Genomic DNA, 27,408 nt, shown 5'->3' on the forward strand with positions numbered 1-27,408 from the left:
AAAACAATTGTCTTAATTCAGTAGCTAACAGCATGACTAAAATTTACTTTAAAAAAAGGTTACCCTGTGTGTGGTCAAGGTGAGTATTTTTAACCTGCTGTTCAACCACCATGAAATCACGTGTTCTAAGATGTAACTTCTGATACACAAATCAACCCTGGAGATGAAGAGATTTCCCCTCACTGAGATTTCAATAGCTCCTGTAAAAGCTCGTGTTCTTTAGCAAATACACAGATTACATGTTACTTTCACAACCAGTCTGCAACGGCTTAAGGAACTTCTCCAGATAATAAAAATAACCTCTTTATACAACAGGGCAAAGGGTACAAGCAAAATTCTGGTACCTAAATGTCTTTCCACATGTAAACTGAACATTTAGTTGCTCAAGGCCACCCATAACAAAGGTGAGGCAGTTGATACTTGATGGTCCTGTATGAGGATGGTTTAAATGCACTCCAGTAGTTCAGTACCTTCAAGATCACAGCTCTCTTTCTTCCTTCCAGTCCTTTATTAACACAGAACAACTGAGCCAGGTTCTAGTGCATGTTTTTCATTTAATTATTATATTGACATTATCTCATTTAACAATTACATTATGTGGTCTAAAGGACCACAGTGGATCATCTGGTCCCTGCTCCAATGCAGCAATGCCAGAGCACAGGGCACAGGGTTGTGTCCAGCTGGCTCTGGAATATCCCAGTGAGGAGACTCCACACCCTGTCTGGTCTCTGTTCAGCACTGCCCAGGGAAGAAGTTGTGCCTCCTGTGCAGGTGGAACCCCCTGGGCTCAGTCCCTGCCCGTGGCTCTGGTGCCATTGCTGGGCCCCCGGAGCAGAGCCTGGGCCCTGCTCGGAGCCCTCCCTGCACACAGGGACACCCAGGGCTGAGGGCCCCTCTCAGCTGGGGCTCCTCTCCAGCCTGGACAGCCCCAGCTCCCTCAGCCTTTCCCTGCCACAGATGCTCCAGTCCACACAAAGACGTCATTTCACAGAACAGGAATTGCAGAATCAGATTGTGTAGTAGATGAAAATTAAAATCTCTGAAGTTCTGAGGACAATGACTTTAAGCATTAAGACTTTAAAACTCAATAACTTGTTTCCTTCTGTTCCGTACAGTCAGAACAGGAGCCAACAAACAGGTTCAGCAATCATTTCAGAAAACTTTGACATCAACTGTAAAGGCTTAAAACAGTCCTAAGAGATTTCCATTCTCTTTATTTGGGTCAGACAACACAGTGACAGTTTTCAGTACAAGCCTCTGCCTTTACTGGAGTTATAAAACAAATAGAGATATAAAACAGATCCAACCAAAGCCCATGCAAAACTGTACAACTTTCCTTGTCAGACTGCAAACATAAGGCATACAAACTTGCATCTGTCTTAATGCTCTAACTAGTAATATGCAGGAAAAACAGAGCTGGAGTGTCCCATCTGCATTGGGGTAGACACAAAGTCCAGTAAGTCCTGCGACCACAATCCAGGCTCTCGCACACTTTCAAACTTTTGCCTATGAACTTTGCAAGTCTAAACTGTGGGGTGTGAACTGTCACACAGCAGCTCTGGCTGTTCGTAAACAATGGCAGAATGCTTTGTGATAGACTGCCTCAAAAACATAAAACCTCCAACTCAGCATAAGGTGTAGACCTCTATTACTATAAATGTGAGTTTCCACCACTATCATCCGGTCATTGACTCGTTTCCTTGTGGCTGCAAGTTAAAGCAACTTCCAGTCATAAAGAGTTATTTGCCTCTTCACCACCATGAATCATACCACAAATACTGATGAAAATGTATTTTCCTTGGAAAACAGTCTGTCTAGACTACTGAAATTGAATGTACAATACATATATGGGCTCTGTCATTTAATGTTATTAAAACTGTACTTAGTATTTTATTGCAGTAAATAAAATTATTGTCTACCTACCTTTTATATTTCCACCTTGGTCTTACTGCACTTGCTGCAGTACAGACTAGCAACCCATTTTTACCCTCTGTGGAATACCAAAAATGTAGTGTTTAGTAAGTTTCTGCTCCCCCTCCCTCCATCTCCGAAACAGTTGCGCTCGTACCTTTTTTTCTTTCCTTTCAGAAGTGTCAACTCTACTTTTAACAGACCATTATGTGCATTTGATTGGACAACCCTTGTATTCTTGGAAGATAAATGTTCAGGCAAAATATCAACACTCTGTCTGACTTAAAGGAGAATTTGACTTAAAGGCAAGCAAAATTCTTCCCACACTATTACAAATGTGGAGTTACAAATAAATTAGAAGACAGGTGGAAGAAACCATCAGGCCACACATCAAATTAGTCTCTGATGCAAATTAAGTTCCAATGAGGTCTCCTAATGGGAGATTAAAAAAAAAAAAACAACTTACTTGTGCATTTACTAAGGAAAGAATCAGCTTGACAGAACTCTCAAGATCAGGGTCAAACCAATTCTGATTCACACAGCAGTAACAAGGCTTATTAAACATAGTACTAGAACTATTTTCTTTATTGCCTGGTATTTTAATTCCATCATTGCATTTTTAGAAAGTTAACAAATTTGCGCTCACTCCTTTAACAAATTATCTGTTAAAATCTAAAGGCATATGAAATTGGACTCATGTTACATCCCCACAAATAGCAAAAACACATGCCTGAGATACTCTCCTATGTGAAGTAAAATACTTTTAAGTGCTTGCAGACCTGGGAACTCCATTTATTAGCTTCCTGCACACATTAGGATGTAAAATCTTGTTCTTGAATCAGCCCAAAAGCTGAGCCTAAATCTAATGCAATGTCTCTTTAAAGGTCCTGCAGCAGTGAAATCAGCAAGTTTGAAGTACTGGGGAGTCTCAAACCGGGCTTAAACCATGCCAGGAAACTAAGAAAAATAAGAAGGACTGGCCACCCACTATGCACTATTAGTGGTGTCTGACTATGAGACACACTCCTCCTACATGATACCTTGTACAGGTCTGAAAAAAAAACAAAAGAAGAAAAAACTATTAACACATAAAGTACTAACCAAGGTTATGAACAAATTTCTCCAATTACTTTTGATAGCATACTGTGCATGTTGTTTCATTTAACCCAAAATTTCCACTGAAGTGCTTATATTTGCACTCAAAGAGCTGAATGATCTTTTACTGTAAGTCTATGGAACAAGTATTAGACTTCCCCCCACTTACTTGTACCATTTATACTCTGTACCTGGTTAATAAATGGACCACAGTTCTTTCGGAATACAGAATTACAAGCAAATTTCGACTTACTATTTTTACTGGCATATCCACATTAACATACAGCAACAGTTTTATCATCAGCCTTTTTTGGGCATTTTTCTTTAGTTTAATACCTGTAAAGGCAGCTTACCTCTTCTCATTGCCACGTTATGGTCCCTTTTGCACCACACGTGGTATATGCCCAGAGGATGAAAGAAAGCGGAAGAACTCGATGTGTCTCACAAACTTACTTGATGTCTCCGCACATTATGTAACTTGGCAATGTTCCCCAAAATTCTCAAAAAGCGAGAGACACGTTTCTCTCCGTGCCCAAAGCTGCTAAAAAAAAAGTGTGCTGCAGAATGGGAAATAGAAGTCTTGTAGCTTTGTGTCTGGAAAGTCATGGTTGGACAACTCCCTCTTTTCCACCAGAACAGTGCTCCTGCAACTGGAGGATATGGAAGATGTGCCATAGCAATGACAATCAAACGGCTGAGAGAATGACATGTGTAACCCCTACACAATTATAAGCACTTGAATTTTTATCCCAACAGACAAAAACAGATGCTTCCCATTGTTCCTTCTGCCCAGATCTTCCTCTAGTTTCCTTCTATTCTCCTTCCATCTTCACTTGCCCAGGAAGGCCTTCACTTCTCCCTTGGGGCCTCTGTGGGAAGTTCTTTAGAAGGGATATTTCCTCTCAGCATACATGAAAAAAGTTAAGTTTCTTCTCCTTGCATTAAATTATTATGCTCTGTCTTTAGGAAGCTCTCTGCAATTAAAAGGTTGGTTTGCCCCATTCTTCCCATTATCTTGAGATCCTAATGTCTCTGCTGCAAAAAACACGGTGACCACCTTAAATCTAGGGATGTTTCTGAGAGGTTTGATTCACGTTTATTTGTGCAGAACAGAAACCTGCCTCATTATGAATCTTGCTGACATTATTTGCTGGGGTAGGGTAGCGGACACTTAAGAGCAAGGAAGGAAGGAAAGGACTTACAGAACACTGTATTTAGAGATCCGCAGAAATATAGGCATTACCATTCATTTCAAGCCTCAACCAAAGTAACCAGAAACCATTCTAATTAAATAGACATCAGCAAACTCCTATTTCCTTTGTGCTCCAAGTGGATATCAGTCCACATTATAAAACCACTATGCATGTGGCATAAATCAGCAACATCTTGGCAGGCTATACTAGAAAGCCTCCAAATTGCAGGAGCAGGAAAAAAACAAACCAGCTCTACACACTGTCTAAAAGCTGTACCAGCAACGAGAGCAGAGGAGCCCACAGGGTAGCCCATTGACCTACTGATTGTTCTGACTTACGGATATTTCCTCAGGTTACTCTCTCTCTCCTAGAAGGAGCAAAATGATTTACACTAACACTGAGACAGTCACTGCCTCTGCCTCCCAGTACAGCAAAACATTTTTCCATGAGCACCACAAGAAGGACAGTTTGAACCATCAGTACAAGTAGCACCAAATTGGTAGGAAAGCACCAGTTTTTTAATCACTATTTCAAAGTCAGCTTCCAATGCCATCCATGTCATTAGCACATGACAGGAGAACCTCATTAGGCAGGATCTGGTCCACAGCTCAAATCATGCCTTCACAAGTTGCTGCAATAAAACACTTTTATACTCACACATACATAGCCAATAAAATAATTCAGTCAGCACAGCTTAAACAGAGAGAGGCTATTTACAAGGGCCTGGACTGACAGGACAAGAGGGAATGGCTTCCCACTGCCAGAAGGCAGGGTTAGATGAGATATTAGAGAAACTCTTTCCTGGCAAGATGGTAAGGCCCTGGCACAAGCTGCCCAGAGAAAGTGTGGATGCCTCAGCCCTGGAAGTGTCCAAGATCAGGTTGGATGAGGCTTGGAGTTCCTGACATAGTGGAACCATGGCAGGGGGTGTGGACATGATGATCTTTAATGTCCCATTTGGAGACATAGGCCATTCTGTGATTCTAAATCAGACCTCTACTGCAGAAGCAGCAAGACTCAAGGAGAGAACCAAGCCCACAGTAGGACAAAAAAACCCACTACCATGAATCACTGCATTCAAACAGTAGGACATTTAGACCAGAGTAAGAAAAAGGTTTAAAATTAGAGGAGAGTCTTCCATGGGACCAATAAGGGACAAACACAGCAAACTAGAGCTTACTATATTTGGACACAAGCCTACAACTGCAGTTGCCTGTAATGATGAAGATCCCAGCCCTGCTGGAAGTTGGAAGCCCCACTCCCTCTTCCTTTTCTTTTTGCCATTAAGGTAAGAAAGTGCTGCATTTAAGTAGAGTCCTTGGTCCTACAATGGATCCTACAAAGCCCTTCTTCAGTGGATGTAAACTCTTTCAAAACCCCATGCCACTCCAAATGTTAAAAAATGAAAAAAGAAATTAAGGTATGTGTAAAGTTTCCATATTAATACCAGAAGTCACAGCCAACATTACACAGACATGTCAGGTAGAAAACATTGGTAATACTGGCCTTTACTCAAAATCTCAGTTCCTGCTGTATCACACAAATGTACACAAATAACCCCAGACCTGCAGGACACAGGGAGCTGTGCCTGTATGCACTGTGCAAGATCCAAAGTGTGGGAACTCCCAGTGAATGGAGCAAACAGGGCCAGTACTACATGCACAAGAGCTAAAGAGAATTCTGTATTTGCTAATTCAGGACAACTCATCAGTTTGAGTGCTCTTGGTGTCCAGGTTTGGTTCTTTTTCTTTTGCAGACAGAGGCAAGTGGTGTAAAGGTTGGTTCCCTATTTTTGAGTTTCTGAAAAAAGGCCAAAGCACAAAGCCTTGGAACAATGACCTCAACCAGACTCAACCAAATCAGAGTCTTTCCACAGCCTTCAATGAATTTTGGACCAAACTACGAGAACCAAGAGAATGTTCTTGCCCACAGGAGGTTGCATCAGGTTGGCATGATTTGGGTATATGAAGTTGCACAGCTGGAATCCTTGCTGTAGGTGTTCTGAAGACAGTTAATTAAAAATCTGTGGCAATAATCACTGAAACACAGCAGAGACAGAATAGCTGCACAGTTAAAACTGCGCATCTGGTAACTTCCCATTGCCCAGCAGCAAGTTCTGCCTGTACCTTTAACCAGCCAAGGGACATGTGCCTATTGCTAGAAAACCTCACAACTATTTCTTACCATACATATTTCTGGGACATGTTCACACACACTTTAAAGAGGAACTCAGACACATTTTAAAAAAGGAAAAATAAAAAAAAGAGTTAAACACAAAGGAAGTAGAACAACAACAACAGGGAAAAAAAAAAACGGTACAGAAGAACAAACCAATTGCTTAAAACTATCCTGTTTGGTAAAGCAGTAAAATGCTCTCAGCTATAGTAATTAGGGGATAGCAAAATTCAAAAAACCAGGATTTTCTTAAGCTATGGAAACATGAAACCAAAATCCCAATACAAGTGCAACTAGCAGTTTACTCCTACCAGATAGCATATCAACTGATTGTTAGGGCACACACTCTGCAAATGCTAGAGACCATGAAAATCCCAATATTATTTTTATAGATTGGAAAAACACAAAGGCCAAAAACAACACCAATAACTCAAATAAAAAACTCATGCTTATGTTTACATTAAAGTTTGATGAGTATAATATATTCGTCACAGTCCCACAATTATTCCCCAAAAATACTATAAATATTATTTTGACAATGTAATTATAGTTTTTACTTTAACAGTGGAAGCAAAGTATTGGCACCAGTCCCCATACAAAAATCCTAACAGACAAAGCACAGATCACACATTGAAACTGGCAACTCTCAAGGTCAGGGCTGTCCTTTATTCCTATGTCTAAAAAAAGTCTGTTTAAGTTAGCAGTTGGTTTATTCAAGCTGTAATACACACATAGTTTTAATTATGCTAGCTGTAAGCAAAAGGAAACCCTAAATACAAAAATAAATGGGAGTGCAGATTTTTAAATTATCTTTTCTTCCATGCAACTGAGGCATGTTCTTTCATGCTGCTTTTTGGCAATTAATCCCATGGACTTTGGGTCCACTCAGGATCTGCTTTCTCCCTGTTCCTCTCCCTCAAAAGAAAAGCTGATGAACTTACATTGAGAAACATCACCTATCAACAGTTCATGATGACTGTATGACAGTTAAAATGATTCAAGCTTTATAACCACTCATTTCATGTAAATCAGCATGTAACATGACTTGTACAAAAAATCTGCAACAGAACAATTTACTGTATTTGGTCACAAACACCCCCAAGGTCTCTAACAAAACAGTGTGTCTTTTCCTTCATAAACAAATAATTGGGGCACTGATGTGGGAAGAGAGAAAACTTTCCTTGCTTAACCCTGTTGGTTTAAATTTAGTAGCCATTGTCTATGAGAGTCTCCAGGACACAATTTAGAAATTGCATCTTCTCCAAACCCCTCTAAACAAGCCTGTGTGAAAACACATGTTCAGACAGTTACAGACCTCTGTTTATAGACAATAAAACTTGGCAGTGATTTCCCAAATGCATTAGCTCTGCTATGATGTCTGCCAAGCAAAAAGTTACTACCTGTGTTCCATCACACTTTCCCATGCATGTTTTAAAATATTTATTTTTTTATATAGAAAACATTAGCAGCAATTTGGAAATGAAACCATTCAGTGCAACATGATTAAAGAAGTGAAAGCAAAATGCAGGTTTTTTAAAGAATCAAACAGAAGAATGAAAAATAGTGGACAAGCGATAAAAGGGAAGTACAAAAGATGAGAGTGACTCTTTTGGTCAATATTGGCATTCATTACAGAAAATTTAGGTTCCATAACTGACCAGTCTGTTTCTTTTTCCTGTTGATTTAAAATACTTTGCTGAATGTCCAGACATTTCAAATAATTTCAAGAATAGGTGAAAACTAGTTAGACTGTGATGCCAGTACATAAGCCTCTAATGCCCATATTTTTCTGCTCACTGGTTTTACAAAGGTACCACTCCAGTGCATTCCCAAAAGTCAAAGTATTTATTTCTAACTCATTTTCCTACTGCCAAAATAGCCTTCTTAAGGGGACCATAGCCTTCTAGGGAAGAAAATAAATAGAGATAAATAAATATTGACAAGAAACAGTAAACAGTTAAGGACACATGGCTGCCCATTTAAGAAGGAATACAGGAAAACCAATTCAGTGTGCTTTGGCAGGTTTGAAAGCATTTCCTTCCCCTGCTCTTCTAAGTACCTTCAAAATTAGCCAGTCTTGATTTTCCACTGTAATTCCAAACTGCCAATCCTTGAGTGCAGAAATGGAAAAAGGCAGAGCAAAGAAACATCTCCTGGTTTTTTTTCACTGAGTGAGGACAGAACTGAAAGTTTTGTTTCCCTACATCCTCTTGAAAAAATAAAATCACTGGTATTTCCTATTTTTGTTTTAAGGAATACTTTTGCAAAACTAACAATTTAACCTTGTTTTACTCATGTTCTTCTTCAGAAAAACAAAAACATTTGATTAAATATTTCCTTTTCTGTAAATCTTTGAAAAGTACTTTGAATTAACAACTTTTAAGAACTGTGAAAGTACCCACTGTAGCTGCTGGAAATTTATTTCCTCTTGCCATTTATTTCTGGGGATCTCTCCTAACAAAATGTCAATGTGATTTTCTAGTACTACATGAGCACCCATAGCTTATATTCAGTGGCTTTTGAAACCCAGCATATCTTCACCTTCAAAAGCTTACAAAGAAATCAAGTATCCCTCTTTGATCAGTCGCTTGATGTTCTCCTGTAGACCTCAGGGGAGCATTTGTCTTCTTACTTCATCCAAGATGAAATGCTTCCTTCCCATTTGGAAACTATAGATAGGCCTAGGTCCCTTACATCTCATTCTTGAAGCACATGCACACCCTCATGCTTTTTTAAATTTCTTTTTAGTGTATACAAAGGAGTGATATTTATACCAAGTTCTGAATTCAAAGGTTATTCATTGCTATCACTTCTGCAGAATGCTTCTCTTCCACACTGATAGATTAAAAAAAACTTCCCAAGGCACTATCTCCCCAGATCATGAGCAACACACAAAGCACCAATGGGTCAAGAGCAACTGGGTTTTCATTAACTGGAAGAAAAATATGCATGAGAACTGATCAGATCCAGAACAGTTGGAGTAGTTCAACAACACTGACTGAGGCTGAACCCATGGTACTATTAATGGTCAGAGGAGAGAGGGGAAAAAAGGTGGCAGAAAAGCAGAGAGAAAAAAGGAAGATAAAGGAAAAAGGAGAGAGAAGAAAAATAGGAGAGAGAAAAAAGGTAGAGGAAAAAAGAGGGACAGAGGAAAAAAGAAGAGACAAAAATAAAAAGGAAAAAATAGAGAAAAAGGGAGAGAGGGAAGAAACAGGGGAAAAGAGGGGGGGGAGAAAAAAGGTTCAAAGAAAGGAATGTTTTTTATAGTTCTCTTGTAAGAACATGGCATTTGTAGTACTTGAAAAATGCTTAAAATAAGGTATCACATATTTTCCCACACATCCTCCCTCACAAAAGGAAGCATGAACAGGTGTTAGACATATGATACTCATGTTACTGAACATCCTACTAGAAAAGGCTCAAGTTACTATAAGAAATGCAGTATTAAAAAATTTACATAGAGTCATCTTTCATCACTGCTTTTAAAGGAATGCTGTAAGTTCTGTTCTGAAGAGAGTATCTGTAGCTGTTTAACTACACCTAAACACTTAGTAGAAAATTGGAAGCAAGGTCAAATTCCTGTTCATGGCTTCAAGCTACATACCACTACAATTTAACCAAAGATTCTAGACTTTGTAGAATTATGAGCAGAGAACACCCCAAACCTTGCTCTAACAGGCAGCACACCTGGACACAGGCTTTGGCTGAGATCCCCAGCAGTGCCTGTGACATGAACCCAGGCTCTTAACACTTTGTACCAAAAATATTCTGTACCAGTAATAGTACGGCAGCAGGACCAGGGCAGTGACTGTCCCCGATGCTGGCACACTGCTGAGGCATCTCCAGTCCTGTGTCCAGCTCTGGGCCTTTACCTAGAAAAAAATAAGACTCTGAAGTGCTGGGAGCATCTCCAGGGAAGGGAACGGAGCTGGAGAAAGGTGTGGAGCACAAGTCCAATGAAGAGCAGCTGAGACAGCTGGAGGGGCTCAACCTGGAGAAAAGGAGGCTCAGGGGGGATCTTCCGGCTCTCCACAACTCCCTGACAGGAAGGGGCAGCCAGGGAGGGGTGGGCTCTGCTCCCAGGGAAGAAGGGACAGGATGAGAAGAAATGGCCTGAAACTGTGCTAGGGGAGAGTCAGGTTGGACATTAGGAGGAACTTCTTCACAGAAGATGTTGTCAGGGACTGGCAGGGACAGCCCAAAGAAGTGGAGTTCCCATTCCTGGAGGTGTCCAAGGAATGGTTGGACATGGCACTCAGTGACAGGCTGGACACAGTGGTCTTGGAGGTCTTTTTCAACCCCAGTTATTTCACAATTCTGTGATTCTCATGTTAACACATTTTTATGCAGTTTTTTGGGTTGTTAAAACCCCTAAAAACTATGGAGGTCTGGCACCAGCACAGCAACAATACCTGTGCCAGTTGTTTTAAAGCAAGGTCAGTATCACCAGTGCCTGGACATGAGGAATACTGGTGGGATGCTTGGAGCACCTCTCAGGCAAGCACTGCAGCTGAGATGAGACCCCAGCTCTGCTCAGAGAAGACAATCACCTCATTCAGAGAACTCACACAACAAGTTGTCTCAAGCAGGGCAGCTATGAGGCATTCAATGCCTTTTCACCCGAGAGGACAGAAATGTATTTTGGCAGGACAAAACTGTATTTTGGCAGATAAATCCTTTTTAAGCAATTATATTGGAATTCAAAGAGCATTCTTCAGCATCAGCAGTATTTTGAAGTGGTGAAAGGTTTGAGAAGATCTGTTTACAAACAAAAACATTAAAGTTCCTTCTGTCCAAGCTGGAGTGGGAATCAATGAAAGGCTCAGATGGGACACTGCCTATAGAAAATGAGCTTGCTGCAAAACAGGCACGTCCTTGCTTGAAACTTACCCAGGAGACAGAAAGCTATTCTTTGGGTTTTTTCCAGATTTTGGAGAGGGATTCTAAATCCAGCTCTCACATTCTGGAATCTGAAGATGCATCATCTCAACAAACCTCAATGTATCTTCCCAAAGATCTGCTGGATTCCACTGGAAAGCTTAAGATTTGCTATAGTTTGAAAAAATAAAAAAAAAACCAAACAAACTTAACCCCATAACCAAACCAAGGCACATGCTGTGAAGTGAAGGATATTTTCTACTTGGGCTTCTGACAAGGATATTTCCTACGTCTGCTGCAATCCCAAACATACTGAACTACTTCTGAGCTCTTAAGAGATCTGGGTCTGCTTTAAGTTCAGTTAAAGTTCATCTGGCAGCTTCATCAGCTGCTCCTCTGAGGCAAGTGTTCTTGGTCTTCATACCCACAGCAGAAAAAAGCTGCTATGATGAGACTCCTCTAATTAAAAAAAAATAACTAAAACAAAAGGGATGTGGAGAGGGTACTTCAGAAATTTCATTAAATCTATATCCTGCAGGGAATTTTTTCCTTCAGATCTAAAAAATTTAGTATATTATTATCTATTTGTTGGAAGACTGTGGTCTCAAATCAGTTAAGAAACTGATAAAAGAGCTTCTTGCATGCAGTGTTTCTGCATGAGCAGGTATAGTTTCTGCATCTTCAATCCCCATCCAAATTAATTCTGAAATAGGCAAAGGGGGCAGCATTTATCAGTTTGTCTCTCTTCCCACGAGGAATATCCAAGCTCTGTAGTCTAAAGCATTAAATACCTCCTTTCACATTCATCTGCTTCCTAGACTTTCAGCATGTACAGCTTTAAGAACACTGGGGCAAAGTCCAGGCTTTAGATACTGTCCAAGAAGTGCAGCACACAAATTTTTCTCTCCTTGACCGAAAAGTTCTATCCCTTGAAGAAAAGAAGAGGAAGGACTGCTGGAGCAGTAAGAACAGGGAGCACATTTACAAGTAGGTGTGAATTATCTGTCACAGGTAATTCTTACTCCTGCCCAGAAGAAGGACTACAAGCTGTTTAGCATCATTGCATATCAGCCCTGGAAAGTGCCCAGCAGGAAAGGACCTGGTGCTGCTGGTCAGCTGTGGCTCAGGTGGGCAAGAACGCCAATGGCACATGGCCTGTCACAGCCACGGTCTGGCAGCAGGACCAGGGCAGTGACTGTCCCTGTGCTGGCACTGCTGAGGCACCTAGAGTCCTCAGGGCAGCTGTCACCTCAGGGAGGACACTGCAGGGCTGGAGCATACCCAGAGAAGGGAATGGAGGGAGGGTGGGATCTGGAGCACCAGGAACAGCTGAGAGAGCTAGAGGGGCTCAGTCTGGGGAAAAGGAGGTTCAGGGGGCACCTTTTGGCTCTGACAGGAGGGGGCAGCCAGGGGGGTTGGGCTCTGCTCCCAGGGAAGAAGGGACAGGATGAGAGGAAACAGCCTCAAACTGTGCTAGGGGAGAGTCAGGTTGGACACCAAGAGGAATTTCTTCACTTTAAGGGTGGTCAGGCATTGGGAGGGACAGCCCAGTGAGGTGGTGGAGCTCCCCATCGCGAGAGGTGTCCAAGGAATGGCTGGGCGTGGCACTCAGTGCTCTGGTCTGGGTGACAGGGTGACAAGATGGGGATCAGTCACAGGCTGGACACCGCGGTATTGGAGGCCTTTTCCAAGCTCAGTGACTGTGGTCCTGTGAACCCCAGTAGCAGTCATCCAGCAGTTGGTATCTTCATGCAACTCCTCAAAGGAGGTTCCCTTTGCCAAGCAGTACAAAATACAGATTGCTCAAGACAGATTAGCTGTAAGAAAGATTAGTTTTAAGAATGTCTTTGATTACGACAGATGTACTATGTAAGCAATTATGGGAAATAAAACTAGACTATGGAATTCAACTCAAAGTAAATGGGAAGTAGGCAAGGAGGAAGAGTGGGGACAAACATCTAACTGTAGTGATACCATAAAAGAAAGGACTAAAAATCTTAGTGGTTTTTAAATGCAAGCATCAAAAAGAAAGGAGACTCTTATTATGAGGACAGTTGGCATGTATGTGGGATTGGACAATCCCTGAATGCTGTATGTATGAATTAACTATTTTTGAACCTACCTGAAATTTCGAACAGCTATTTCAGGACAGACATCCTAACTCACCTGCAAGGATTCTGGCCCATTGCCTTAGTGGTATATCATGTACCTAAAACATTAACTTTTTCCATACTTGGCTGAGACAAATATTACAAACATACAGGAATTTATCTAGTTTTTTAAAGCATTGAAAAAGAAGAAAGAGATGTATGGTGAAAACATGCAGTAGAGGTTTTTAATAAATATACTCAATTGAGGAGCCCAATTAACCATGCATATAACCTCTGGGCACGTATTTTTAAAGTATTACTCCTAGCAGAGAGGATGCAAAGGAGTCTAGATTTATTTGAATAAATATTAGCAACAGTTTTTAGCCATACCACTTTGTACAACACCACCTTTTATGTTTCTTTGATCATGTCCCCTCCCTTAACCATCACATGGGTCACAGCAGTAGCCAAAGAACACATACTTTCATTTCATTTCACATTTTATCCATTTGAAATTTACTACTGAACTTTCTTACAAAAATTACCACACCACTCACTCACTAGCCTTAACAGCTACTAGTGGATTAGAGTGCAAACCTGCCACACATCAGGTTAAATGAATATTTCAGTCTGCAGAAAGAAGTTTCAGTCTTATCTTTGTAAATACGGTAATGTTGGAACTTCAAGTTTATTTAGCCTACAATGATTTGTTCTGGGAATTTTTCACAGGAACATTTAGTGCTGTTCACCCTGCAGCACAGCCTTACCTCCTCCTCCTTGTACTTCATTGCTATGGAAGCAACATGAAGGTATTTTAAAAACCTTAAGAATTTACACAGGCACCAAGAGGGATCATCCAATCCAAGCAGCCATTCGAGGGAAGAAATGATCCACACCCAAATGAACAACCTGAAATACTCCACTTAACACCTAATTATCTGCAAGAACAAAAGGCACATGCTACTCAAGCCCTGTGATCTGATTTCCTATACAAAATATGAGAAGAATCATGAAACAGAATTACAGTTAATAAACACAGTACCATTTACTAATTTCATGGGTCTCTTTCATTTCAACAGTGCTATCTAAATCTAATTTAGCAATTTGCTTTGGTACAACTAATAATCCACAGTCAAATGTAACTGTTAACTTCTGAGTAAACCCTGCAGAAGGAACCAGTGCTCTAGGCACAACATTAATTTCCACTTAGAATAAAGTTCATGAGATCACTCAGCAAGAAATTAGCGACATTTTCTTGTCTACAATTTTTCTATTGCACTAAAATATGTGGAATACATGAGCCATGCTCATCACAGAGGCTTCCCAAGGAGATCAATGCTACCTACAGCATCAAATGAACCACCTATCCTGGGTCAATACAGCAAATCTGAGTTACAACTCAGATGTATTTACTGAGTGGTTCTGTAAAGTAACAGTCACAAAACAACTTTTAGTGAAATGCTGTAAAAACTGTCTTGTCAATGTCACCGTTACCGTCAACATTGACCAGCAGAGATTTTACACCATCCTCTGGCTGAAGTGCCAGAAGCAGATAATCAAATTTTATCCTCCTTCGCTTTTTGCTCAAACTCGTGAGCAGAGAAGAGCCCTACACACATGGCCTAGTAAGGATGAGCCAGCAGCCACGAAGCCAAAGGGAAGACCTCAGGCCATTCCTGTATCCAACAATGAACCATCCTGTTCCCTTTCCTGCAGGTGTTGGGCAGCCCCTCTGGCAGGTGGCATTCTTAAACCACACCTCCTGATGCTTTGAATGGGCTGAAAGTGGAAGCCCACTTTCCCAGTACAGCTTTTTGAGCCCACTACTGTCCAACGCCCCAGCAGGGACAGTGACAGGCTGGACAGAAGCAACATTTTGGCTTCTGTCCCTTTTCCTTTTATCTGCTGATCTGCAAAGCAGTTCACAACTGTGGGGCAGGATGCTCTTGTCCTCCATGATCTTTCCCAGTCCTTCCTGTAACATGGTTTGAAAGTGATTCCTGTGCACCATCAGTTCCTCCTCTTGAGGGCCGCTGAGCAAGCCCTTTTAGCCACCTGCAGAGCTTATAGTTCAGCTCTTCCCACACTGAAGGGCTGTGCTGGCATCACCAACCCTTCTCAGGCAGCAGGATTCCAGCAACAGGTCCAGGAGTGAACCTGGCTTAAGCATAATACCCTCACGTGCCCACAGGGCTTCAGTTTTAGCCAAACACAGCAGCAAAAGGAAACCCAGCCTGGACTTCATTGCCCCCTCACAGCTTCATAAAGGTGTTTGAGAGTAAGTTACTGCATGACAGCTGTTTCATCTGCTTTCACAGAATGACAGAACAGCAGCAGCAGACATGCAGTAAAAAACCCCATCTGAGAAACAAGAATGAAAAGATAACAGACACACAAGAAAACAAACATGCTTTACTGTCTGCAACCACACACAGTCACAACTGGAGTCCATTGTATAAAGCTCCACATGAACACACTGGGAAAAATAGATTGTGAGGAGAAAAACTGAAAACCCTTAATATCCAGTGAAATGAATAGAAATAATTACCACTAGGGAGGAAGGGTAACACATTTTCTCTTCACTGCATTGAAAGAAAAAACTCATCTGCTAAGGAAATGTGAACACTACTCAAATCAGTACTCAACTCTTGGCAGATAGCATCCTGACTGGTCAGCAGTCGTGGTACCCAAATGAAAATTAAAAATAATTTTTAAAAAGTCACAGCCAAAATTTGCTTCCTGGAATCAGATAAATTATTTTAAGTATCGACAAATGAAAAGACAGTAAAACAGCAGAATGTCTTTTGAATGAAGCTACTACATGAATTTTTCCTTTTAGAAAACCAAATATCCTGCTTCATATTAAAGTTTCCACACATCTTTCCTTTAGCAATCTATAAGGAACAGATCAGTGAAAATAAAGCTGAACTAGACTTGAGGCTGAGACCTTTTTCAAGCAGTCCAAGAGAGGGCAAATTCCTAACTGCAATTCAAGAAAGAATGAAGTTTATTTATAAAACAAATGCAACAGTAAAGTGATATCATACTATCCATGTAAAAAAATATAGTGCAGGCTATACATTTAACAAAATCCCCAGCCTTACCAGTCAGCAACAATTCTTCTTTGATTTTTATTCCATGAAGCAACTCTATCAAATGGACAGATGTAGAGATGAGACCCAAGTTCCTATCATTAAAGTGAGAAAAAAACCACAATAATTTATTTGATATGAAATACACTAAAAAAAATTTAAAAGGCTTTTCACCAAAGTTAACAGGAAAACTTTAGCATCTTCAGGATCTCTGAAACAAAAATAGTTTCTCCTACATTACTGCCTGCCTATTAGCAGCCACACTACTACCATCAGGAGCAAATCAAAGGGGTTTATTGCATCATCCTGCATTTTACCGAAATTGGGCACACAACCTTCAGAGTCAAGTACCTTTTCCTCCCTTTTTGCTATTCTTCCTATCAGACATTAAACATTAGCAAGTTATTAATATAATTTCAATAGTTTTATTTGTGTAAAAACTTTGCTTTTTCTAAAGGTGAAGCATCCAGGACAAGAGTCATGTATCTTACTTCATAATAAACTTGGAGAATTTTCAATGCCAACAAAGCAATTAGTGACAGCTACCAAAAAACAACAGGGTCAGCTGAAAGGGAAACATACACAAAGAGAGAAGCAGAGAAGGCCAAGTAATCATTTAGCCTCTCTCCAGTGAGGAGGAATCATAGGTAGACTCTCAGAACGATTTGCATTGCAATTTCTCTGGCATTGACAGAATTCTGCCCTAGCACAGAAAGTAAGACTTGGTCCCATGTCAAAATTACATTTAGTCCAATAAATCAAATTTGACGAGTCCTAAGAAGCCAATTTTTAAGACTTTGATATAAACAACTTGTGACAAGTTCAGGGGGTTCTTTGGTTGGTTAGTTGGTGTGGGGTTCTTGTGGGGCATCTGGGAAAGGAGAATGTTTGTTGCTATTTTGCTGGGTTTTTTAAAAACATCAAGCAGATCATCAGGTAACTACAGCTGGTTGTACCACAAGCATCCCTCAATATTGCAACAGACACAGGCAATGAATAGAGAGGCTAAATAACTTAAGGAGCCAGATTGACTTAATGTCCTTTAAACTCAGCTTGCCTGTATATATGCATCAGGATTAATATGCACAGTTCTACGTGCCGTGTTTTCCTAGGAAAGCCAGACAGATCTAAATGAACCTTAAAAGACATGTTATCCTGTAACCGATTTTTAAGACCATTTACTTATTCATTATGTTATAAAAAAAAATTCAAGAAAGAGAAAAAAAAGGATAGTTCAACAGTCAGGCTTCCAACAGGTTTATTTCATTTGTGTAATTCAACTCGTATTATGGACCCAAACACTTTGTTCTATTACTGAGCAGGGCCCCAAACTGACCTACAAATAGGTCAGCTATTTTTGTTTCCAGCATATTTGAATTCAATGATTGTATCAAGCAGGAAATGCCAGTTAATAAATCAACTAACACAGTAGTGTAAAATAAGAATCTCTTTTATAAAACCACACAAACATCAGAAGCTCATAATTGGGTATGGGCTAAAAGGGATCATAACCGTACCTCATGACATGTTGATTCTTGGCACACTCAACACAGGCATTCCTCAGACATCTGAAGCACTCTGCTATGAGCAGGAGGCAGGTATCCAGATCTGCCAGTCCACAGGAGTCCTTACAGGTCTGCTCAATGGCACTTGAGGTGTTTGTCAGGATTTCCAGGACATCCCGAAATGTACTTTCTTCTGCTGCTTCTCTGAAACACATATTTGTGATGAAAAAAAAACCATAAATGCACTCCTACCAAAAAGCCTATGACATTGACACTTACTGTAAACCCAAAGATGTTTCTGCAGCAATCTTTAGATGTTTCTTTAGCAATCTTTAGCTATTCAGAGTATTCAACTACTCACAGTCTTTCAAGTAGAAAGAACAAAAATCTTCCGATTAGCCTTTTTAGAAAAGGGGCTGTCGGAGAGTTGTGTTGCCTTAGTATTCCTCATGACTTTTCAACAGCTATTTTAGAATTTTACTAAAAAGGAAAAAAAAATTCTCCCTAATACACATAGTTGGCAGATTTATGCATGATACTGCGTGCTGCTTTAAGAGGAATTGCTTTAGTTAATGAGCACAGTTTACATGTCTAGCATTAGATGTTTCAGAAGAATAAGGTACCAGAAGCTCCAGGTTGCAGCAGATTTCCTCAGAAGGACAAAGGTCATGGAGAAAGCTGGTGGTTGCACGAGCACCATTCTGAAGTGTGTGAATCACAGTCGAGGGAAAAAGCCAACTCTGTTCCACCTCAGCAGACAACTACCCAACACAGAAGGTACCAGGCCACTTCCTGGAGCACCCAGACCAAGGAAAACAGCACTACCAAACCAAAAGTATATGCAGAAAACCATATGACTGCATGACAGCTGATGCTACTGCTCCATGAAGATTCACCAGTTTCCCAGGACAGACACACATATCTACAGATGATCTGTCACACAGAGATAAACAACATTTCCAAACTACAGTTATTCATCTACACTGTGCCCTGATCTTATGTCCATGAAAGAGATGAGGGCAACGTGTGACAAACGTTGCTAAATCAGCTCTCCACATGCTGGTGGAGAGAAGCCACGCCAGAGAGTGTTTAAAGCATTGCTACAGGGAAGTTCAATAAATTCGCTCATCCAATACTTCTGACTGGGATCAGGAAAAGGAAATCCAGATGCAGCCTCTTTGAACCTTAAATAGGGTTGTCATGTACCCAGGATCAAACAGAAGAAAGTGAGATGAGAGGAAATGTAAAGTACCATTAAATAAAATGTTCACACAGAAAACTCTTCCTGAAGAATTAAAAAACTTTTTGATCAAACACTGCTGGGTGGTATAGTATTACCTGCATTCTGCTGCTCACTTAAATGCCTACATATTTGCATAATTAGAAATTCTACCTTCTCTTTTGTAAGTGATCATTTCCATAAATCAAACCACAGAATCACCAAGATTGGAAAAGATCTTGAAGACCATCAAGTTCAAGATTAACCAAACACTGCCAATCCACCTTGTCCCTAAGCACATCCTTAAGACATGTCTGGAGATGTTATTTCCCACCTCTGCTCCTGCCATGTTTTCTTTCCTAGACTAAACAAAACTCTCAGTCTTTACTCACAGTTCACATTTTCTAAGTCCCTTATCAGATTTGTTGCTCCAATAGTGACACTTTATGCTAGGCTACATCTTATTGACAGTACAGTGTCATCAATTTTGAGGTCTGCTAGGGCATGGAGGAGACCTACAAAGAAGGTGCAGTGCTGTAAGAACTACAACAACATACACAAATATCACTGAATTACCACAACATCAGGTTTCAGATTTCCAGGAAGTATGTATTTAATTCTGCAACCTTGATCAAATATATTGATCAAGACCAATATATTTACACATTCTCCATATACACCGAAACATTAAAAAACCCACCACTGCATCATTGAATTATGGAGGAGAAGCTACACTTTACAGTGGTGCAATACTGAAGGGAAAATACCAAAGCGGCACAAAAAACAAAGACCAAAGTAGAGCTGGCTCTCAGTCATAAAGGAAACAGTGGAGCTTACATAACCAGAAAGAAAGTTTGGAATTTGGTTTTGGTTTCAAGACTGAAGAAAATATATTCATGGAACTTGAACCTTCAACTTACAAGAAGCAGTGCAGCTCCTTCACATTGTGCCAAGAGAAGACTTCAGTGGCCGATGTACCACATTCCCCATGGGAAATGCACCAGAGACAAGCTTTTCTAAATGTCAGAAGAGCTATGGCCTGGTAAGGTAGCTCCCAGTCAGGGAGTGCTTTCTGCATTGAGCAGAACCATTAGCAGTTCTGATTTCTTAAACTCTGACATTACTCTGAAATGGGACCACTCAGCCCACTGTAGTTTCCCTCATATCAGCCTATGCCTTTTGTTGGATTATCCCATGAAACCAGTCATTTCCTGACTCAACTGCAAAATACAGAAACCAGTGGTCAGACAAGACATACTACCGTACAACATTCACTTATTTAAATTGGTGAAAGAAATGAAAGAAGCCAGAAGAACTTTTGTGCACATTTTTGAGACTCCATGGGTAAAAGGACACCTTACCCATTATTCCTGTGCTGGAAAAGCCCCCCTTTCCCACCAGAGTTATGCAGCAGAACAGAACTTTTAGTCAGACACTGGATCAGAAGCATGCTGAGCTGCTGTGACAATTTTTCTTTTAAAATTAGATTGAAAGTAAAAAAAACCCCAAACCTAAGAGTGAAGACATTTCCAGTAAAATACAAAGATTAAACCCTTGTGTGTCCTAATGGAGCAAGTGTGGGGTTCACAAGAATGCGTGTGTCCTCGTTGTAAATGTAGAAGGAGATGCTGATTTATTTACATTTATTTACATCGAGGAGAGACTGAACTCCAAACCCGCCTCTTGAACACTATGAAAGAAAATCCAGACTTCTCAAGACAGACCATTCCAGGCAGAAATCAAATCTCAAAGCCTAAGTGAGCAAGTAAATGGTATTCCAAATGAAGATGGACTGACTTAGATGTTGTTTGATAAAGCAGGGCTCTGTTCTGAGAAAAGTTACATGTGAGTCTTGTACCTAAACATTCAAATGGCACTGCAATTTGAGTGTGTACTACAAAGGAACCCTAATGAAAAAATCCTCAAATTAACAACAACAGCAGAAAATATTTAGTTGATATTAAGAAACCAGCCCAGACTGACTTCAGGAAACTGTTCCACAGCAATGCTTACTAACAGTTTTTAAAAAATAATCATTTTCCAGCAGTACAACAAATATTCATATACAAAGCAGCAGCTATAAATATTAAAAACCTATTTTTGAAATGGAAAATATTTTCCTTCCATAATATTTTTCCTAATTTTTAATTTATAAAACTGCCAAAGAGCCTCCTAAATGGATTTTAGATTAAAATAATGCCTTGCATTGTAAACATGCCTTGAAATCCATCCAGAATTGCTTTGTGGATATTCCACAAACTTCTGCTTCCTGTGACTGGCTGCCTAACACAGCAGCTCCACAATTTGCTATTGCTACCCGTCCTTCATCTCCACATCAAGTTCTGCAGGAATACAAAAGGATGCAGAGGCAAAGGGTACAGCAGCCCAGCTCTTGGACAAGGAAGACATGCACAATTTCTTGTTGAGTCAAAACAGAGTGTCAGAATTCCTGCACCCGTGCCAAAAGGAAGATTACTGTCACTTTTTGTAAGACCTGTTTGATTGTTAAAAGCAGAAACTACAAGATAACACTCTAGTGAATACAGTGTTAAAAACAGTAATGAAACTCTGTTCAAAAGCCCAGGGTCCAAAAAACCACAAAACTAGTTATGAACTATGCAAACAAATCCACACATTTACAATTCTGTATTTCCACTCTAAGTTTTAGGTACTTGCACAACTTCATTCCTGTAAGCAGAGTCTGTAAAAAGCCTTTAAAGTACTTATCCTCACAACATTCCCAGGAACAAAATAAAGCCATTTTCTTGTTTTTGTGGCTTAGTAAAGAAAGAATAAAGAAATCAACTAAAAGCACAGGAAGCCTCAAGTAAATCATATAGCCAAATGTAACTCTCCCAAATTTCATATCATGGTCTCATAGTAGGAGGGCATTGTTGCCTTACTTTATTTCCTTCTGAGTTACAAAATACCAGAATTCACATTTTTAATGTATTTTGTTTCCACAAACACTGAACAGTCCTGTAATAACAAAAGAATTGCCACTAAGTATCACACCTTCAAACATAAAACATCCACTGGGTTGTGTCTTCCTGACTGAACAGCACCAACAACAGGATTTGCCAGAGTTGGCAAATTTTCTGCCAGAGCTATCCTAGATCCATTCAGCCACATCCTATGGGATGTAAGGTAATGCTACAGCTTTGTCCTTCTGGAAGGGCAACTACAGTGTCTCTCTTTCAGCCCACCTGTACCCACAAAGCTTGGCTGTTTTGGGGAATAGCTACTCTTCTTTCAAACACAGTGGCAGAGGTTTTGGGAAGCAAGACCGAGAAAGTATCAGCCCATAAGCCCAAAATTTCTACAGGTCCTCCCTTCTTCCCAGGGAAACGAAGATGAACACCAGAACAAGGTTGCCTAGGTCTCCTGCACCCCCATGGAGATCACAAAAAAAATATTTGTGAGTACATCTTGCCCCCCCTCATTCCCTGACTTTTAAATGTGGATTTGAAAAACAAAACTGTATTGGGAATTTAAACAATCAAAACAAAACAGCAGCAGGATTTTACATCAAGCTTAAGTCTGGTTTCTTCACTCTCAGGTGTCAAGACCTTCAGACATCCAGTGCTAGGAGTGAGCACAAGCTTCCCACTGTGCTGTGCCTTCTCCCTCCTTCCAGGAAGAGCAAAACCCATTCCTCTAACCCCAGACTCCCAGCTGAACCTCTGCAAGCCCAGCTTCTGCCAAAGCCAACAGTGCTGTGTGGTATTTCAGAGGTCTCCCTGACCTTCACACAACTTCATACCAGCCCCATTTCTACAGCAGCCCTATTCTGTCTTTACTCATCTTAAACCTCCTGAGGGGCATCCAACCTTCCCTTCCATGAAGCCAGTGCAGCTCACCCTGCCACACAGTGCACGCTGCCTGTCCCTAAGGCCCACAGTCACCACCCTTATCCAAAGCTTTGGCCTCACATGGGAACGAGACCATCACCCAGAAGGGCCTCCCAGAGGCACATCTCACCCTTTCTGCTACTCCCACAGCTACATCCCACCTAAGGAGCCTGTTCATAAAGGCACCACAAGCCCCAGAAATGGTACATGGAAATCCCATGAGGTTCAACAAGACCACGTGCTGATACTGCACCTGGGTCAGGAAAACCCTCTCGGGAGATTAATCCAGGCTGGGGATGAGCAGGTGGAGCAGCCCTGGGAGATGCTGGAGGATGAGAGCTGGACATGCCCTGGCCATGTACACTGGGATCCTGAACCCCCCTGTGCTGGGCTGAGAGCTGCCTCCAGCCCTGGGATCCCAGCACAGGAGGGACATGGAGCTACTGGGGACAATTCAAAGGAGGCACCACGTTGTTTACACAGATGGAGCAGCTCTGCTATTAGGAAAGGCTGGGAGACTTGGGAGTGCTCAGCCTGAAGAAGAGCAGCTCTAGGCTGACCTAACTGATGCTTTCCAAGCACCTGAAGGGAATCTACAAGAAGATGGAGACAGACCAGAAGCGACAAAACAAGGGGAAATGGCTTCGGCCTGATATATTGCTTTAGACTGGACGCTAGGAAGAAATTTTTCCCTGTGAGGCTGGTGAGGCACTGGCACAGGTTGCCCAGAAAAACTGTGGCTGCCCCTGGATCCTTGCAAGTGTCCAAGGCCAGGCTGGATGGGGATTGGAGCAACCTGGGATAGCGGAAGGTGTCCCTGCCCATTGAAGGAGTGGGATGCGATTAACTTCAATGTCCCTCTAACCCACGCCATTCTGCATCGCCAGGATATTTTATGCCACCCACGGCTAAGAGACAAACACCCTTCCTCCGTGCTACAGGCACAAGGACTGCAGCTCCTCACGGACCCCCCGGGGCAGGGCAGAAGGGACAGACCAACCCCCGCCACGCACAGCCCCAGGAGAAGGCTGCGAGTGCAGAACCTCTCCAGGAGGGACCAGACCCACAGCCCTATGGGGATACCGAGGGCCCCTTTTCCGGCCCGCAGCCGGCACACGAGGGGCAGGACCGCGCTGGGAGCCGAGGCGAGTCCTGCCCGACATCCGCCGGCACCGCCGCTCCCTGCTCCCCGCTACCTGGGCTGCGCCTCCCGGAACACAGCAGACAGCGCCCGCAGCCTCTCCAGGCGGGCCGCGGGCACCGCTCCCGCCGCCGCCATGGTCCGGCCCCGCTCCGCCCCCGCCGCCGCCATGGCCCGGCCCCGCTCCGCCCCCGCCGCCATGGCCCGGCCCTGCCCCGCTCCGCCCCCGCCGCCATGGCCCGGCCCGGCCCCGCTCTGCCCCCGCCGCGCGGAAATGGCGGCGGTGTCGCGCCAACATGGCGCTCTGTCTCAGGGACGGATTGCCTTTCCGTGTCTTTTTCCTCACCTTTCCCTTGTTTTTCTCTTCCTCCCCCTCCTTACCCCAGTAGGGAGCTCACCGCGGCACCGGCTCCCATGACGCCGCCGCTGCTGCGCGCCCCGCACCTCTTCGCGTGTGCTGTCGGAGATACGTGTCTCTAAACAAAATAGATGTTAAATGAATATAAAAATGCATGAATTGCGGGAATAATTATTTCATGCTTAATATCCTAATGATCTCCCAGCCTGTGGCAGGGGTGCGGAACCAGACGATTGCTAAGGTGCTTTTCTGTTCAAGCCCTTCTGTGATTCTCTGAAGTAAATACTACTTTGCTTCAGGTTTTAATTTTTTTTAACTGAATATTACATTTTTAATATTTATTTTTTGAAAATATCGTCCAGCATTTTTTAAACACGTATTGAAAGTTGATCTGTATGTGTGTGGGTGGGAAATTAGCTTCCAATAGATAAAAAGACTAATTGTGGCCAAACACTGTAGAAAGCTTTATTAGACAATTGTCATCACATCACAGCCTGGTTTGGGTTGGAAGGGACTTTAAAGCCCATCCAGTGCCACCCTCTGCCTTGGACACATCCCACTATCCCAGGTTGCTCCCAGTCCTGTCCAGCCTGGCCTTGGACACTTCCAGGTATCCAGGGGCAGCCCCAGCTGCTCTGGGCACCCTCACAGGGAACACACTCTTAGAGTCCAGTCAATTCTTATATAGATTATAAAAATTAGTGTTTTTTTCCAGATTACTCACTGATGTATCTTAAGCTCATCTGATCAACCTGTGAGCAACAGGCAGATCCCTTAAAGACTACAGCAGAAAATAAAACTATGTAGAACTTGCTTTTAAGAATTCTCCATCAAATTAAGAGGTAGGCTATACTCTTGAGGCAACAGTGCTTGAAGCTGGAAACAGAGAAGGACGTGTCTCAGCTCAGACTCTGGTAGACCATTGCCCCACTCCACCGAACGCTGGCTCTGCAGTAGGCAAAGCAGGTCAAAGACGATGAATCCCTCCTATCTGAAATGTTGTGAGAGGGCCACTTGTTCTAATCAGTGTGTATACTGACTGTGCTCCTTTTTTATTGGGGGCAACTTCCATCAGAAGATAAAATTTGGCTCTGGAAAAAAGTTACTTTACATTAAAAAAGCAAATCCTGCAGCATAAATATTTTATATATTTCCAGCATAAATACTAGTTTTCTGACGCTTATTTTGGGTCTGTGTTATATTAAGTATGACTTATCCACACAGCTTTGAAGCTGTAGACCACAAGCTTTTATTTTTGTTCTGTTATTTAGTAGGATCTAGTGGAATTGATCGATGCAGTTGGAAAAATGCGTTTCATTAGCGTCTGTTGCTAAGTCTGTGGAGCACACCCTGCCAACGTGCCCTCAGTTTCCTGCTTACACTGTGCAAATTACAAGCATTCTTTGCCTTGCCAAGGAATTCTGAACACCTCTATTAAGATGAGGAAGAACAGATCTGAGAGGAGGTAGCATCATCTTTTTAAACACCAAAGGTAAAACAGAATCCGTATGAAATGGATACTGCAGACTGTCTCAAACCCAAGAATAACTATTGCAATCTGAAGCCAACTACTAAACAGAGTTTGGCTTCAGGTGAGATGTTACACATGTGTCTGAAGGCCATAAAAGAGCAGTTACATTTGATGTTGAGATTTATGTGTCACTTGTTTTTTGTGTAGTATCATAAATAAATTTAATTCTTTATAAGAAAGAAATCCCTCCATCTGGAAAAAAAGCTCGCAATGCCTCAGAGGAGATGTTCAAAGCCCTTACATTTTGTCCTGGAAACAAATGATGTCTTCTGAGAAGCAGACACAGATGAAATGCTGTCAGCTGCACAGTTGTCAGGCTCTGAGTCACTGCAGGACTCTTGCCTCATTTGTTAGATGCAGTCCAGTTTCTAGAGGCAATGAGGAATTTTGTCACTGTCGTCTACCCTTCACAAAAGCTTTATTTGACATTTGCATGGAGTGGTTTTTTTGGGATCAGCATTATCCTCATCATATTAGCCAATGGCATAAGCATGTGGAAAGACACTATGCTTGCCCTGGCCAGCTGGATCTAAGAGATGCTGCTTAGGATATCTGGTACCCAAAAAGGTTCCCTGGTAGCCTGAGGAATTTCATGGTACACGAATTTCACAGTACACAAATTTTGCCTCAGTCATGTACCAGCTGATGTATAATATGTAGAATTTAGAGTTTTGTCTGGTTTTGTCTGGTACAGAAGAAAGAACAGCTGAATTGTAAAAGAATAGTGCTGAATTAAAGGAGGTTTTGTGTATGTTAACTTGTGTCATCCTGCAGTTTTTCCCATGCTATGAGGTGCCAGGGAGAGGCCTCCTTCTATTTAGAAATTTATTCTCATGAATAGAGAATGTCCCTGTTACAGAGTTAACACAAATTTGGATAAAACTAAACCTTCAAAAAGTCATTGATTTTTCTGCTTCTTGAATGCCAGGTGATGCTGTATCCCTTGAAGTGTTCAAGGTCAGGTTGGACAGGGCTTGGAGCAACCTGTTGAAGAGGAAAGTGCTCCTGCCCAAGGCAGGGGAGTGGAATGAGATGCTCTTTAAGGTCACTTCCAACTCAAACCATTCCATGATTCTATGATTTAGAGTAATATATAGTTTAACACCGCTGCAGGGGAAAAAATAATGGTTACCACAGTTTAATTTCTGTAGGAAAGGACAGGGATGCACAAGGCCCTACACAAAGTAGGGAAGGACATTTCTCTCCACAAGGCAGGCTGCCCTTGACACCAGTCATGAGGCTGAAGGGAGCATGATGGATGTGGGGAATGTGGCAGTAAGCAATGAGCTTGAAGAAATGCTGCATAGAGACAACATATCTAAAACAAATTCTAAGGATTTTGTTTAAGGTTTTGTGGTAAAGAAGGATT

The 27,408-nt window shown here is 41.8% G+C and overlaps 1 protein-coding gene across 1 annotated transcript in view; it reads right to left on the bottom strand.

The window, feature by feature from the left end:
• The window catches only part of ATXN10 (ataxin 10), a 95,079-nt gene extending 70,779 nt beyond the window's left edge, over positions 1 to 24,300 (bottom strand). The window contains exons 1-3 of the mRNA XM_033058609.2: positions 24,206 to 24,300; positions 17,952 to 18,143; positions 16,447 to 16,529 (exon numbers count right to left, since the gene is read on the bottom strand). Of these exons, the coding sequence (XP_032914500.1) occupies positions 16,447 to 16,529; positions 17,952 to 18,143; positions 24,206 to 24,288 (358 nt within the window). The 5' untranslated portion in view covers positions 24,289 to 24,300. The remainder of the gene's footprint in view (positions 1 to 16,446; positions 16,530 to 17,951; positions 18,144 to 24,205) is intronic.
• Between the last annotated feature and the right edge of the window lie 3,108 nt (positions 24,301 to 27,408).

This window comes from Catharus ustulatus, chromosome 4 (genome assembly GCF_009819885.2).
Source record: "Catharus ustulatus isolate bCatUst1 chromosome 4, bCatUst1.pri.v2, whole genome shotgun sequence".
Lineage (NCBI taxonomy): Eukaryota > Metazoa > Chordata > Aves > Passeriformes > Turdidae > Catharus > Catharus ustulatus.